Here is a 16,299-nt window from a genome sequence, read left to right as displayed (position 1 = left end):
AGAGTCGCTTCTGCCTTGGTGCCAATGATGGTCGTATGCGTGTTTGGCACCGTGCAGGTGAGCGCCACAATCAGGACTGCATACGACCGAGGCACACAGGGCCAACACCCGGCATCATGGTGTGGGGAGCGATCTCCTACACTGGCCGTACACCACTGGTGATCGTCGAGGGGACACTGAATAGTGCACGGAACATCCAAACCGTCATCGAACCCATCGTTCTACCATTCCTAGACCGGCAAGGAAACTTGCTGTTCCAACAGGACAATGCACGTCCGCATGTATCCCGTGCCACCCAACGTGCTCTAGAAGGTGTAAGTCAACTACCCTGGCCAGCATGATCTCCGGATCTGTCCTCCATTGAGCATGTTTGGGACTGGATGAAGCGTCGTCTCACGCGGTCTGCACGTCCAGCACGAACGCTGGTCCAACTGAGGCGCCAGGTGGAAATGGCATGGCAAGCCGTTCCACAGGACTACATCCAGCATCTCTACGATCGTCTCCATGGGAGAATAGCAGCCTGCATTGCTGCGAAAGGTGGATATACACTGTACTAGTGCCGACATTGTGCATGCTCTGTTGCCTGTGTCTATGTGCCTGTGGTTCTGTCAGTGTGATCATGTGATGTATCTGACCCCAGGAATGTGTCAATAAAGTTTCCCCTTCCTAGGACAATGAATTCACGGTGTTCTTATTTCAATTTCCAGGACTGTATATCCACAAATATGGCGATTACTTTTGAAATGATAAACAGTTTATTTACTTTTTTACATCTGTCTCGTGTTGATTTGACTGTTCCTTATAATATCTGAAATAAATTACGTGGCACGTGTTCTGTCAATAGCCCCAACAGTGGCAAAAAGAACCATATCTGCGCTTAGGTATTTCGTGACCCAAGTGACTCGACGTCTCAAACACAAAATCTTACACGATACGCTAACGTTTGGAGGACTAAACCTTATTGGTGTTACTACTAAATCCAAAATTATATACGTGTGCAATAAGTATAGACAATGCCAAATTACACCAAATAGTCTAATGGCACACTTGTAATATGTAATAGTTGCACATCGGTTTCGCCCTCCAATAAATTTCTTGCACTTACCTAACGATGCTTTCCATCTGAAACACGTCCTCAGCTCATAATGCCGGAAAATAAAGTGACCAGTGTCAAAGAAGTATACAAAAATTAATGTAATTCTCACATAACGACTTACCAGCAGTCTGGACAGATATACATAATTGAGAGCCCGCATCAGCAATCAGACCGCCACTGTACACAGCAGTCAACAGAAAAAAGAAGCGAATCAGAGTTTAACGTCCTATCGTCAACGAGGTCGTTAGGAATGGAGCGCTATTTTGGATTGGGGAATGAAATCTGCCGTGCACTTTCAAAAGAACCAATTCGGCATTCGCCTTAAGCGGTTCTAGAAAATCACGAAAAACTTTAAGAAATCGCCATTTGACTGAATCGACGTCCGCCTCCCCCCCCCCCCCCCCTCCCCCCAATACGAGACCAGAATCTTGTCTTGCCATTGCGCTACCTCGCTCGGCCGTGGCCAGCCCGAAGATGGCCCTACGTCAATTTAAGTCCCTCACTTTCAGCCTCTTGTCTTCTCTCTGTCGCATGACGCTCTCCCCGGACAAAGCAACAGTTGTTCCATGGAATTTCGGGAGAATTGCAGGATGTCGACTACTTTTTGCCACGGCGTTTCAGCACAGTCTTCTGGCTATCCTCAAACGTACACTGGCGAAAGTACCCTGCCGGCGCTTGCATGGTGTACTTCCAAGCTGTGCAAGAGTTACTTTATTGGATGCGGCTCGGCTGTAAGTGTCCGTTGCTACGAAAGCTCTGTGGTGCAATCTGCCTTCTACATGAACAACTGGGCTGAAAGGAATGGGACAGAAACGGCAGGGGAAAGAAGTAGGAAGGAAATTATGATTTCCAGCCGCACAGAGCATAGCGGGAATGAAACAGCTAGAGTTAAAAATTTGTGCCGGACCAGGACAATAACCCTAGTGCTCAATTTTTCTAGAACGGTTGCCTTAACCGCCTCGGCCACATGGATACGCTCTTCGTCAGACCCAAAATCCCAGTTTCCCGCTCGCCGCACCGAAGCGTTCTCGCCCATTTACCTCCTTGACGTAGATTTCTGTCGCACATGTCCGACAGAACAGACACCACTAGCGATGAAGCAGCTTGGCCACATACACTCTAAGACAAAAATAGCGACGCAGCACGAAAGAATTATCCGAATTGGGCAGAAATCATATGTGATGTACATGTATAAACAAACAAATGATTTCGCGCCGGCCGCGGTGGTCTAGCGGTTCTGGCGCTGCAGTCCGGAACCGCAGGACTGCTACGGTCGCAGGTTCGAATCCTGCCTCGGGCATGGGTGTGTGTGATGTCCTTAGGTTAGTTAGGTTTAAGTAGTTCTAAGTTCTAGGGGACTTATGACCTAAGTAGTTGAGTCCCATAGTGCTCAGAGCCAGTTGAACCATTTTTGAAACAAATGATTTCAATTTCAGAAAAATTGGACGATTTATTCAAGAGAAAGAGCTTCACAATTCAGCAAGGCAGTAATGCATTGGTCCGTGTCTGACCCTTATGCAAGCAGTTATTCGGCTTGGCACTGATTGATAGAGTTATAATTGTCCTCCTGAGAGATATCCGACCAAATTCTGTCCAGCTGGCGAGTTACATTGTCAAAATCCCGAGCAGGTTCGAAGGTCCTGCCCATAATGCTCCGCACGTTCTCAATTGGTGAGAGATACGGCGACCTTGCCGGTAGAATTTGGCAAACACAAAGACATGCAGTAGAAATTCTCAGCATATGCGGGCGGACATTATTTTGCTGAAATGTAACCCTTGGATGGCTTTCCACGAAGGGCAACAAAACATGGCGTAGAATATCGCCGACGAACCACTGTGCTATAAGGATTCCGCGGATGACAACCAAAGGGGTCCTGCTATGAAATGAAATTGCACCCCACACCATCACTCCTAGTTGTTGGGACGTATAGCGGGCGAAAGTCAGGTTGGTGTCCCACTGTTGACCGGGGCGTCTCCAGATACATCTTCAATGGTCAGTGGAGTTCAGTTCGAAGCAGGATTCATCACTGAAGAAAATTCTACTCCATTGGATGAGATTCCAGACCGAAGACATGTCCAAAAGAACAGACACCACTCATATGCATAATTCCATGTGCGCGGCAGCTGTTTCATGAAAAAGTTTGATGCAGATGCACGACTGACGTCGGAATTCCTACTGTAATGAGAAATCTGCGTGTAGGGATTAATGGCCGAGGACCGTTGCGGTGCAGCGAGCAAGAAGCGTGTCCAGGTGGGCGAGGCAGTTAAGGCAACCGTTTTAGAGAAACAGCATCCAGGTTCGAGTCCCTGTCCGACAGCCGGCCTGTGTGGCGGTGCGGTTATAGGCGCTTCGGTCTGGAACCGCGTGACCGCTACGGTCGGAGGTTCGAATCCTGCCTCGGGCATGGATGTGTGTGATGTCCTTAGGTTAGTGAGGTTTAATTAGTTCTAAGTTCTAGGGGACTGATGACCACAGATGTTAAGTCCCATAGTGCTCAGAGCCATTTGAACCATTTGAACCCTGTCCGACACAGTTTCAACTCCCGCCTCTGCATTCCCATGGCGCCCTCTGTGGCTGGAAGTCATTATTTCCTTCCTATCTCTTTCCTGTCCGTTTCCTTTCCATTCCTTACACCCCAGTTATTCATGCATATGTCCCAGCTGCTTCATCGCAAGTGGTGTCCCGACAGAAGAGACACCACTCCATGTGCGACAGAAAGAAATGGCTCTGAGCACTATGGGACTCAACTGCTGAGGTCATTAGTCCCCTAAAACTTAGAACTAGTTAAACCTAACTAACCTAAGGACATCACAAACATCCATGCCCGAGGCAGGATTCGAACCTGCGACCGTAGCGGTCTTGCGGTTCCAGACTGCAGCGCCTTTAACCGCACGGCCACTTCGGCCGGCCCATGTGCGACAGAACAGGCATTTCTAATGTCTAGATAGCTGCCTTATCTATATTACATCGATCATCTTCATGTCTTACAAGGGGAGGCCGCCAATTGTGAAATTCAGATTCGATTCATACTGCGCGTAATAAAAGCTCATGGCCAGATGCGTAATGTGGCAAAGCACCAAGATGCACTTCTCAGCCGTTGTCGAGAAAATCGACAGTTAAAAGAAACCGTTGCGGTGAAGTACTTTCTACGATTAACAACTTTCTACAGCGTCGTGGTGCAGCGGTAAGCGCTCGGGTTCGTAATCCGAATGTCGACCGATCGAATCTCGCGCGATGCAACATTTTTTTTAGTATTTGTTTTTTGTAATTCAAATATATATATATATATATATATATATAATTCCCGGCAATCAGTTGCAACAATTATGCACATAATAAGTTGTTGAAAGTCGTTTGTCGTGGAAAAACTGGCGACTTCGAACATCATTATGTTTTCCGTAAACAAAGTTGTATTTCACAAATGTTATTAATTGTCTTCGTAATGTTAACCACGTATAGTTAACGGAAGACGTAGAAACGATATTCCGAAAGGAATACGTATAGTGTAAGTCAAACGTTCGAATTAGAATAGAGACCCCACGAACACAAATTTGCTGTGGCAGGTATGAAATATAAACTCCGTTACTCGCTCGTTACACTTGAAGAACAGACGTTGGATGGGCCGAAACGAGCCGCCGCATAACTAGCGTAGTTGCCTGCTAACTTCGAAAGAAGGTAGATGCGGTCCCTAGCGCAACTTATAACATCGTCGAAAATCAGTGCGGACGGGAGAGCTTGAATTACAAAAAAAAATTGCATGGCGCGAGATTCGATCCGGCGACCTTTGGATTACGAACCCGAGCGCTTACCGCTGCGCCACAACGCTGGAGAAAATTATCAGCCGTAGATAGTATTTCACCGCAACGGTTTCTTTTAACTGTCGATTTTCTCGACAACGGCTGAGAAGTGCATCTTGGTGCTTTGCCACTACACCTCTGGCCATGAGCTTTATTATGCGCAGTATGAATCGAATCTGAATTTCACAATTGGCGGCCTCCCCTTGTTAGTAAGATAGCAGTTACGCATAGTAAGAAATTTACCAATGACAACAGTCTATGCGGTATTCAAATGGAATCAATCGTCTCGATTAATCTAGTTCTCAGAATGTCGTATTTCTACTGATTCCTTGATGATCACATCCCAGAAGTATGAAGTATGAGGCACAATTTACATTACAGTCCATGGAATGACCAGCATAAATACACACTAATTACACATTTTACGAGTAAAATGCTTCATTGGGTCGTCGGTGCAATTTTCGCCTTACAGTGTTTGAAAAGAGGTCAAATTTACAACTGTTCGCACCATATTAGAAGCCTCCAGTCTGTTACTGTCCAGTTTCTGTGTCGTCTGGTACACTGAAGACGTGTAGCTTTATAAGTTGAAACTTCCTGGCAAATTAAAACTGTGTGCCGGTCGAGACTCGAACTCGGGATCTTTGCCTTTCGCAGGCAAGTGCTCTACCAACTGATCTATCCAAGCACGACTCACGGCCCCTCCTCACAGCTGTACTTCTGCCAGTACCTCGTCTCCTACCTTCCAAACTTTACAGAAGCTCTCCTGCGAACTTTGCAGAACTAGAACTCCTGGAAGAAAGGATATTGCGGAGACATGGCTTAGCCACAGCCTGGGAGATGTTTCCAGAACGAGATTTTCACTCTGTAGCGGATTGTGCGCTGTTATGAAACTTCATGGCAGATTAAAACTGTGTGCACTTGCCCGCACTTGCTCGCGAAAGACAAAGGTCCCGAGTTCGAGTCTCGGCCCGGTATACAGTTTTAATCTGCCAGGAAGTTTCATAACAGCGCACACTCCGCTGCAGAGTGAAAATCTCATTCCAGCTTTATAAGTTTCTGCGAGTAATGGCCTTTTGTGAGGCATCTCACTCCAAATGTCCATTGTATGCTGTTCTCTTCACAATATTCGGCCAGAAATTGGTTGAGATGGAACTGCATTCACTGACAGCAGAAATTCCTGTCGGGTTTGAAACCGACTTTCTTGGCAAGGTGTGATTCTCGTCTCCAGTCCCTGTCCGTTAGGATGTTTCAAAAAATGGTTCAAATGGCTCTGAGCACTATGGGACTTAACTGCTGTGGTCATAAGTCCCCTAGAACTTAGAACTACTTAAACCTAACTAACCTAAGGACATCACACACATCCATGCCGAAGCAGGATTCGAACCTGCAACCGTAGCGGTCGTGTGGTTCCAGACTGTAGCGCCTTTAACCGCTCGGCCACTCCGGCCGGCGTTGGGATGTTTCTCGGCCTAATCTTCTTACGGGGTATAACATTGCTGTGAGTGATACACCGTTCCTCATACACACATCAGATGGTCGAGCAACTTGTGGCTTTGTCATGGGCACGTCCAAATACGATTAACTCCTTTCTGTCATTCTGTCACGTCTCCGCGTTGATCCATCTTACTGCGCTGATTCCATAGAAGCGAGTGGCAAACACAAACCGCTTCATTCATATGAATTACATCAGCGGTGGAGGGTCACATAACGACCTGATATCAGTTCTACACCATGTACAGCGCTACAAACCGTGGTTTTTCAGGGGCATAACTGATATTTTGTCCGGTGAGCTTAGATATACAGGTGGACAATGTTCTCTAAGCAAATCAACCATTCTAAGTGCAGCTAGAAACTGCAGAGACATTATGTCTTTCCTATCATCCAGGACTGATTTCTTATACGTCTGCCTCGTGATGACTGGGTGTTGTGTGATGTCCTTAGGTTAGTTAGGTTTAAGTAGTTCTAAGTTCTAGGGGACTGATGACCATAGATGTTAAGTCCCATAGTGCTCAGAGCCATTTGAACCATTTTTTTTTTCTTATACGGAAATGTTGACGTGAGCCCAATGGTCCTTTAAGTCAACCATAGATTTGACGTGCATATTACGCTATACTATGACAGCAACCTATGGAAGTCAATTAAATATTGTTGAAAGACTGAGAGCGATTATTCGAGACTGCATATAAATTATAAGTTTTATTTGTAACTTGTGTTGCAAGCGATAACGGTGTTTTTCTTTCCACAGCTTTGCAGTTACGCCCAGGCCTGGGCAAACCACTTGGCACACGTGAACACATTCTACTACCGGACAGACCGCGACATCGGCCAAAACCTGTTTTGCCGGCCTACTACGACCCTCCAGGCAGATGTCACAGGTGCGTAATGTACGTTCACGCTAAGTTATCAACCGTCCGCTTCGCTTTCATTGCTTCCCCTTCTTCAAGATGAGGATGATAACACTGGTAAACTGTGTGCCAGGAGAAAGTTTCAGCATGAACACTGCCTCGGTGCATTTGGAGAGATGTAGGTCTCTGGCGTCACGGGGTTTCATTCGCCAGTTCTATCATTTCTAACATCAACAACAAAACAACAAACTATATACGACTCAGTGCATACTTTTATCAGGCACACAGTGAAAACTTTATTTTTTTCCTCTAAAAATAGAAACGTAAGTTCCCCTGTCCTAAAAATTTCTCTTCACATTTGACGCAAATTTTGTTTTTTATTTAATACGTGCCCCTGTGCGTAATTAGTAAACTCTGTTTAGGCCTAGGTAAAACTGATGCCGGTACATGTAACTAGCACATAAATGATTTTGAAATTGGCAGTAAAAAGAATTTTTGTCCGTAAGAAGCAGTAAATCCTGAGCAACGTTATCGAGTGAGATGAAGAATATTAACTTGCTGTAATAATAACTTGTTAATCAGAATCAAATTATGATCCTCTGTAGGGACAATAAACCTAAGAAGAAACGGTAGTAACTGTTCGTTTCGTCAGCGGGCTACTGAAAAATGTTTCTACAGTTGTATTTCAATGTGGCTAGCAGTATTCTTCGTATTTGGTGAATTTTGTTCTATCGACATTAATTAGGGCATGGTCCAAGGCATATTTCTCTGTCTAACGTTTCGCCTTCCAATACTCGAGATATCATCAGATGCTATAATAACTCAGAAAGCAGTTACAAACTCAAACAGGCTCAGCAAGCCAAATTATTAGTACTTATTCACGCAACGGCTGGTTCGTGACGTCGTCAGACTACTGCTTAAGATGGCGGACTTGTAGCGACGTGTTTTTTGAAGCCTGCGACTTGTTAGTGTTTTAGGTGACCAATAAAGACAGTAAGACATCTACATAAAATAACACGTTAATAAGTTTATTTGCAATGTGTACACTTAATATTTGAGATATACATAACTTTGAAGTGTTGTTGGGTCCTTCTGTGGTTCAAATGGTTCAAATGGCTGTAAGCACTATGGGACTTAACATCTGTGGTTATCAGTCCCCTAGACTTAGAACTACTTAAACCTAACTAACCTAAGGACATCATACACATCCATGCCCGAGACAGGATTCGAACCTGCGACCGTAGCAGCAGCGCGGTTCCGGACCGAAGTGCCTAGAACTGCTCGGCCATACGGGCCGGCGGTCCTTCTGTGGTGCCGAGTTATACACAGTGTGAATAATGTTCTTGATAGAAACAAATAGTTTCGTGTTTATACAATCAGATAAGTCACTAGTAACTAATAATACTTAGTAGCTTTGCAATCTTCCGTACTAAGGTTGATAAGTCTGCAGATTCACAGAGCATTGTGATGACGCTCTGACAAGGAACCCCTTGAGTGCGAGGTAGCTAAAGGCCATGAACGTTTGTGGCATTCGACGCCCCACGTATTGTCTACCATGCAACCTCAATATTGGCTGCTATTGGCAACAGGGGCGAGACTGGAGGTGTCCAGTGGTGAGTACAGCATGAGGCTACGGAGCGTAGTTGAACTGCTTCGTCGAGAAGTACCTCACAACAGTGCTACAGTGCTAATGTTGTCGAAACAAAGCATGGCAATGGGAACCATAAACAAAGCAAACTTTGCGTTATATCTACAACAACAGATTCGGAAATTGACATCTCGTCACAAAGGAACCCAAGGAATTTCGCAGAGTGAGAAAAAAGTGGCAGGTGAAGTATCAGCATTACTGCAGAGTGGCTCAGTGGAATGTGTGGTGTCGTATACGCTCGACTGTGCGGACAATGTACATGAGGAGCACAATGATGACGATACGTGCTTAACAAGCGAGACTGATATTGAAACAGGTGTCGAGCCATGTAGTTCATGGCTCCTGTCGGACAGGGAGCTACAAATCCCATATACAGTGAAACGTAGAAAATGATAATCGTTGTCTAAGAATCGGGTGCCAAACATAATTACCTGCGTGGAAGATCATCCGCAGCATGGTAAAAAAACAATAATAAACAGATTTCGATTAAGTCCGCAGCAATACGACCGTGTAATGCCTAAGAGAAACAAAGGGTATTCCAGGAGGACCAGGCGTACTTGTTACAAAAACTGGTGTTCGCGCGTTTGTAGGATGCTCGATACAGCTTACAGAATGTGCAAGATAGTGACCTACTAGGTTATGCACATCAAATTGCGCGCGACATATATTTCAGTGATTTAAGGGGAGCAGTGGATGGTTGCATATCTTCAAATAGTACTACAGAAGTGGAAGATGTAAGGCAACGAAATTTCAAACATAGCGTCAACTTGACGATGCACAGCAAACTGCAGAATCCGCCCGAAAATTTATATATGAGATAAACAAACGTGTCCCATTGTTCAGTAAGGAATTTGTTTTCAGCTCCGACCTATCGGGATCTGAAGAGCAAATGCGTATGAAACGAACCCTGCAAAATAGAGCTATCAAGGTCAAATAACATCAGTGCCTTACGCATCCGTATACAATTATGCCGACTACTAATCTGGATGGTAAATTGGCCGGAAAGTTATTTATTGTGCTGCGAGGAGCTGGAGGTGCTCTTCCCCTACGTTTCTTTCTCGTACGTGACGTCAAAGCAAACAAGAGTGGAAAAATGGGCGTAAGAGAACTACAACTGTGGTTTGAGCACAGCTTTTGGCCAATAGTTGGTCAAGTAATTTGCTTTTGCTTGATTCCTGGTCTGCGTATAAAACAAAATACTGCTTTGGAGCAAACTATCGCTCCTGAAAAGTGTGTGACATTGAAAATAACTACCTGGCAGCACTGGACAAATTCAGCCCTCTGGATTTTTTTTCCAGTGCCTATAAAACATATTATCGCACTATCTGAAGCTATGCCTTAAAGGATAGCCAGTTTCACGATAAGCCCCAAGACTGACTGTTTCGCATTCGGTTGCATGCCATCGCATTTCATTAGTTCTCATCACCCCGTTTCACCAGTATGATTCTAAACTGAAGAGCCAAAGAAACTGGTACACTTGCCTAATATCGTGTAGGACCCCCGCGACCACGCAGAAATGCCGCAACACGACGTGGCATGGACTCGACTAATGTCTGATGTAGTGCTTGGAGGGAACTTACACCATGAATCCTGCTGGGCTGTCCGTAAAACCGTAAGAGTACTAGGGGGTGGAGGTCTCTGCTGAACAGTACGTTGCAAGGCATTCCAGATATGATCAGTAGTGTTCGTGTCTGGGGAGTTTGGTGGCCAGTGGAAGTGTTTAAACTCAGAAGAGTGTCCCTTGAGCCACTCTGTAGCAATTCTGGATGTGTGTCTTGTTGTACTGTCCTGCGCCGGCCGCGGTGGTCTCGCGGTTCTAGGCGCGCAGTCCGGAACCGTGCGACTGCTTCGGTCGCAGGTTCGAATCCTGCCTCGGGCATGGATGTGTGTGATGTCCTTAGGTTAGTTGGGTTTAAGTAGTCCTAAGTTCTAGGGGACTGATGACCCCAGCAGTTGAGTTCCATAGTGCTCAGAGCCATTTGAACCATTTGTACTGTCCTGCTGGAATTGTCCAAGTCCGTCGGAATGCACAATGGACATTAATGGATGCAGGTGATCAGACAGGATGCTTACGCACGTGTCACCTGTCAGAGTCGTATCTAGACGTGTCAGGGGTACCATATCACTCCACTGCACACGCCCCACACTATTACAGAGCCTCTATCAGCTTGAACAGTCCCATGCTTACATGCAGGGACCATGGGTTCATGAGGTTGTCTCCAAACCCGTGCACGGCCACCCGCTTGATTCAATTTGAAACGATACTCGTCAGACCAGGCAACATGTTTCCAGACATCAACAGTTCAATGTCGGTACTGACGGGCATACGTGACGCATAAAGCTTTGTGTTGTGCAGTCATCAAGGGTACACGAGTGGGCCTTCGGCTCCGAAAACCACTATCGATGATGTTCCGTTGAATGGTTCGCACGCTGACACTTGTTGATGGTCCAGCAGTGAAATCTTAGCAATTTGCGGAAGGGTTGCACTTCTGTCACGTTGAACGATTCTCTTCAAACGTCATTGGTCCATTTCTTGCAGGATCTTTTTCCTGCTGCAGCAATGTATTATGTTTTACTGGATTCCTGATATTCGCGGTAGACTCGTGAAATGGTCGCACGGGAAAATCCCCACTTCATCGCTACGTCGGAGATGCTGAGTCCCATCGCTCGTGCACCGACTATAACACCACATTCAGACTCTCTTAAATCTTGATAACCCGCCATCGTAGCAGCAGTATCGGATCTAACAACTGCGCCAGACACTTGTTGCCTTATATAGGCGTTGCCGACAACAGCGCCGTATTCTGCCTGTTTACATATCCCTGTGTTTGATTACGCATGCCTGGGCTCGGTGAGGATGCCACCGATACCGCAGCTTGTAGTGGATACGTATAGACATTAGACTTGCTAAGCTTGTTTGAGATTATAACAGATTTCTGAATTGTTAGAACCTCTGATGATGTCTCCAGCTAGAAGACAGCCAATAGGCAGAGAAATATGCCTCGGACCGCTGCCTTATGCACATGAAAAACAAACAAAGGTCTCATTATTTAAAGATAACTCTGGCTTCATAGCCAGAATTATGGAGAGAACCTTGAATTCGACACTCCCAGACTGCAAACATTTAAATCAAGATGAGCAACGTCTTTTGTAATACAGAAGATTTCGCTCAGTCTACAGACTTATACTATAGGTTAAGTTGACGAGTCTCAAACAGACCATTGGAGAAGCAGCTATTTTTGTACTGAAAAAACTTTGCAACATTGGTTTCAAAATAGAATAAGTGCAAAAAATCGGAACACAACTAAGAACGGACGATTGGAAAGGTAAGTGGCTGTATTAAGATTTAGAGGAAAGATGTAATGGTCTGAGCTACGTTGCTCTTTCTATGTTACAGCAAGTAACCTTAAGAAATCAACGCTCAGATAATACATCTGGGATAATTTGCTATTTACACAGCAAACTTCAGCTCAGCTAGCCGCGCAGGATTAGCCGAACGGTCTAGGGCGCTGCAGTCATGGACTGTGCGGCTGGTCTCGGCGGAGGTTCGAGTCCTCCCTCGGGCATGGGTGTGTGTGTTTGTCGTTAGGATAATTTAGGTTAAGTAGTATGTAAGCGTAGGGACTGGTGACATTAGCAGTTAAGTCCCATAAGATTTCACACACAATTGAACATTCAGCTCAGCTGACCATATAACCAAATTAATACCTTCAAGTGAGAAATACGTAATGTGTGTCTACCTTATATTACTGTCCTCAGGGAACAATTGGAACAAAAAATCAATAAATATTTTAATTAACTAAGAACTGACACAGAGGAAGCAAAGTATATGTTACGCATTAGACTTATTTTCGGAATATGATGAAGAGTGTAGACCAGAACGAACTAAACAGCTGCTCTGTGCAGATGCTCGCAGTACTGATTACCTTGCTCCAGAAAAAGAGTTCAATTTCTTATTCTGTCCTCAGACTTTCGAACGGTGTAGTACGTACTTCCTATCCTGTTCCGTTCTTTTTTCTCCGAATATTTAACACTATCAATGTCATTAGTAAACCGTACTTCATATTCAAGTCTTTGGCTCCTCCTAAAACATTTACATACCGCTGTTCATTTTATTATTAAATTAACTCTCGTTGGGTATTTGAAGACAAATTCCACCATCCTATCTTCTTCCAGTAAGATTTTTCCAGTAAGTTCTCAGCTCACGTATTCTGTTTAAAGTTTCGTATTTGATCTGTCGACTTGATTTGTAACATGCTTATTAACACGACATTTCAAATTTTCCCAGACACCTTGCATGTGTGTCCCCCGTTTCCACAGAATGCTGTGTGTTGTGGTTCACTTCTTCTACGAATCCTTTTCTCATCTGTGCTCCTTTCCTTTAAGACTTTCCCCCTTTCTGGTTCCCGCCACATTGTGTAATTTTGTATCATAAACAGCGAAATTTTTACATGTTTTAACGTTTTTCTCTGGGTTTGATATCTATTATATCGGTACTTTATTTACTCCGTAAGCATAAACTACTTCCACAAGACCTGGCGGACACATCTGTACCGAACGACCGCATTATCATCATCTAAATACGTACTCTGCAAACCACCGTACGGTGCGTGGCAGAGGGCACCTTGTACCACTATCAGTCATTTCCTTCCCTCTTCTACTCGCAAATAGAGCAAGCGCAAAACGACTGCCTACATTCCTCCATATGAGCACTTATTTCTTTTATCTTATATTCGTGATCCTTACGCTAAATGTATTTTGGCGGCGGTAGAAATGTTTTGCTCTCAGCTTCACATACCGGTTCTCTAAAATTCCTCAACAGCGTTCCTCGAAAAGAACGTCACCTTCCCTCCAGGGATTCCCATTTGAGTTCGCGAAGCATCTTCGTAATGCTCATCCTCTGACAGTGGCGTCATTGGATGCGCTATGGAGCCGCATGGGGCCAACACACTGCTCTCACGACCATAATCAATTTTCCTACCACTCGATCAAATAACTTCTCAGTTCGCGTCATGAAGCTAAGTGCATCTCATTCCGGTCCTCTCACAAAGGAAGAACCCGTGGCAGTACCGGGAATCAAACACGGGCCCTCCGTATGGCAGTCAGCAACGCTGACCACTCAGCTACGGAGGCGGACTTTTATTTACCCCGCGTCACATTATTCTCGTCATTCTTCTCTTTCCTTTTATTTCCTTAAGTCAAAATCTTTGCTAAGCATCTTGTCGATATCATTTAATAACTACCTTTTGTCTTTCTTATTACAAAAAAAAAGGTTCAAATGGCTCTGAGCACTATGGGACTTAACATCTGAGGTCATCAGTCCCCTAGAACTTGGAACTACTTAAACCTAACTAACCTAAGGACATCACACACATCCATGTCTGAGGCAGGATTCGAACCTGTGACCGTAGCAGTCGCGCGGTTCCAGACTGAAGCGCCTAGAACCGCGCGGCCACAACGACTGGCTTTCGTATTACAAGCAACAAAGACCATCACATTTATCACTTCCCATTCCATATATTCGATGAAAAATGAAACAGAATGACCAACGAACTCCATCCTGACTTCATTTCTATCTAGTGATTACTTGTCGCTTTTGGTTTTCCACGTTTTCGCATGAATCATATGCTTACGGCCTCTGACTCTCATTCATAAATATAATCTGAGTGCGGTAAAGAACTAATCCATTTCTGGAGTAAATAATTTGTTCTTCAGAAAAAGATCTTTCTCTATACCTGTTTTAGATATCAGCTGACATCTATGTTTATGATGATTTATGTTTGCAGGTCAGGAAGTAGTAACCTATTGGTATAGTGCGGTACGCCAGTACAACTACCTCAAGGAGCCTGACATCCTGCATGCCAACGTCAATGCAGGTAAGCACCCAGGTTAACACTACAGATTTATTCTCTCGTAGGAGTGTATTTCAGTTGTTCTCTACTTTTGCAGAGCCTAGAGCTGGAGTAGAAAGACAAGACTGTAGTATATTACATATTATCGTTATCTTGCATAGTAAGTCCATAAGAAAAACCACGTATTCCAAGCAGTAAAGTAGTAATACAAACTTTGGAAGTTTAACGAGAGCGTCTGCTTCACTAGAATAATATTACAGATCGAGGTGATGCAATAGTTAGTCCCTTCGAACAGCTGCCGAACACAGGTCCTGGGACCTATCCAAACTAAGACATTTCATTTCTGATCTACACTGGTCAAAGCAATCAGGAATCGCTCGAAGTACGCTGATAAACACTGCGGAGTACAACTACGCGGTATTGCTACGCGAACAAGGAAAATTCCCTTCGATTCTCTTAGACATGCCGACTGGACATCTAGTCAATAACTGAGGCTTTGCTCAAGCGTTGAAGCTAAAGGACTCGATGTCGATGCCCGTGTTTACGAGTAAAGCACGTGCAATGCCTCGACAGCGAGATTTACTGAAGCTTGTAGTTGGTGAGCCATTAGTAAGACAAAACCTGGCCAGTCACAGTGCAAGCTATCAAATTCCTTCGTAAATCGCTAAATTGTAATGGATACGCTCTCAGACAACGAAAGATATTTGAAGGCAGTCCGCCCCCGGTAGCTGAGTGGTCAGCGCGACAGACTGTCAATCCAAAGGGCCCGGGTTCGATTCCCGGCTGCGTCGGAGATTTTCTCCGCTCAGGGACTGGGTGTTGTGTTGTCCTAATCATCATCATTTCATCCCCATCGATGCGCAAGTCGCCGAAGTGGCGTCAAATCGAAAGACTTGCACCAGGCGAACGGTCTACCCGACGGGAGGCCCTCGTCACACGACATTTCATTTCATTTCATTCGAAGGCAATTAGAGTATCACGTTCAACAAGCAACCACCCTCGTATTCGTAAGTGCAGATCTTTCGAGGTCTATGAGAAAGCATTGGCTCTAATCGATACTGAGAGGAATAAACTGTTGTTGAACACCATGCGTCTGTGCGGTATTCTGGGTGTTCGGAAATTACCGTTACAAGCTTCTAGGACTTGTAGAGGAGAGTGAGTACATAATATTTTGAATAGGGCCCCATGTCCGGAAACGTACCATTTCCGTTCTACGCCGGTTTCAATTCGGATGTGTAACACGTCCACGTCTGCTGAGGGATAGATAGATAGGCCAAGGTTGTCTAACCGCATGGCCGCTGCAGTCGCCGGATTTAACTCCTGTGGACTACTTCTTGTGGGGTCAGTTGAAAAGTTTAATTTAATAAGCTCCTGTAAAGACAGAGGAAGATCTTCTGGCACGAGCTGTGCCAGCTGCACTAGAAATTGAAGAGAAACGAGATGGGATGGAGGGTGCGTACCAGAACATGCTCCGTAGGTACAATGTCTGTAAACGACGTTGCTGGTCGCCGCATCAAGCCGCTGTTATAATGCATCAGTGCTGTTCTTTACGTACAGTAG

The 16,299-nt window shown here is 45.0% G+C and overlaps 1 protein-coding gene across 1 annotated transcript in view; it reads left to right on the top strand.

Moving 5' to 3' along the window:
* The window catches only part of LOC126470909 (Golgi-associated plant pathogenesis-related protein 1-like), a 140,755-nt gene that overhangs the window by 59,861 nt on the left and 64,595 nt on the right, over positions 1–16,299 (top strand). Inside the window, exons 3-4 of the mRNA XM_050098939.1 lie at positions 7,140–7,269; positions 14,674–14,763. Of these exons, the coding sequence (XP_049954896.1) occupies positions 7,140–7,269; positions 14,674–14,763 (220 nt within the window). The remainder of the gene's footprint in view (positions 1–7,139; positions 7,270–14,673; positions 14,764–16,299) is intronic.

Source organism: Schistocerca serialis, chromosome 3 (genome assembly GCF_023864345.2).
Source record: "Schistocerca serialis cubense isolate TAMUIC-IGC-003099 chromosome 3, iqSchSeri2.2, whole genome shotgun sequence".
Classification (NCBI taxonomy): domain Eukaryota; kingdom Metazoa; phylum Arthropoda; class Insecta; order Orthoptera; family Acrididae; genus Schistocerca; species Schistocerca serialis.
Note: the sequence above shows the minus strand (reverse complement) of the source record. Positions and strands in the feature narration are given on the sequence as shown.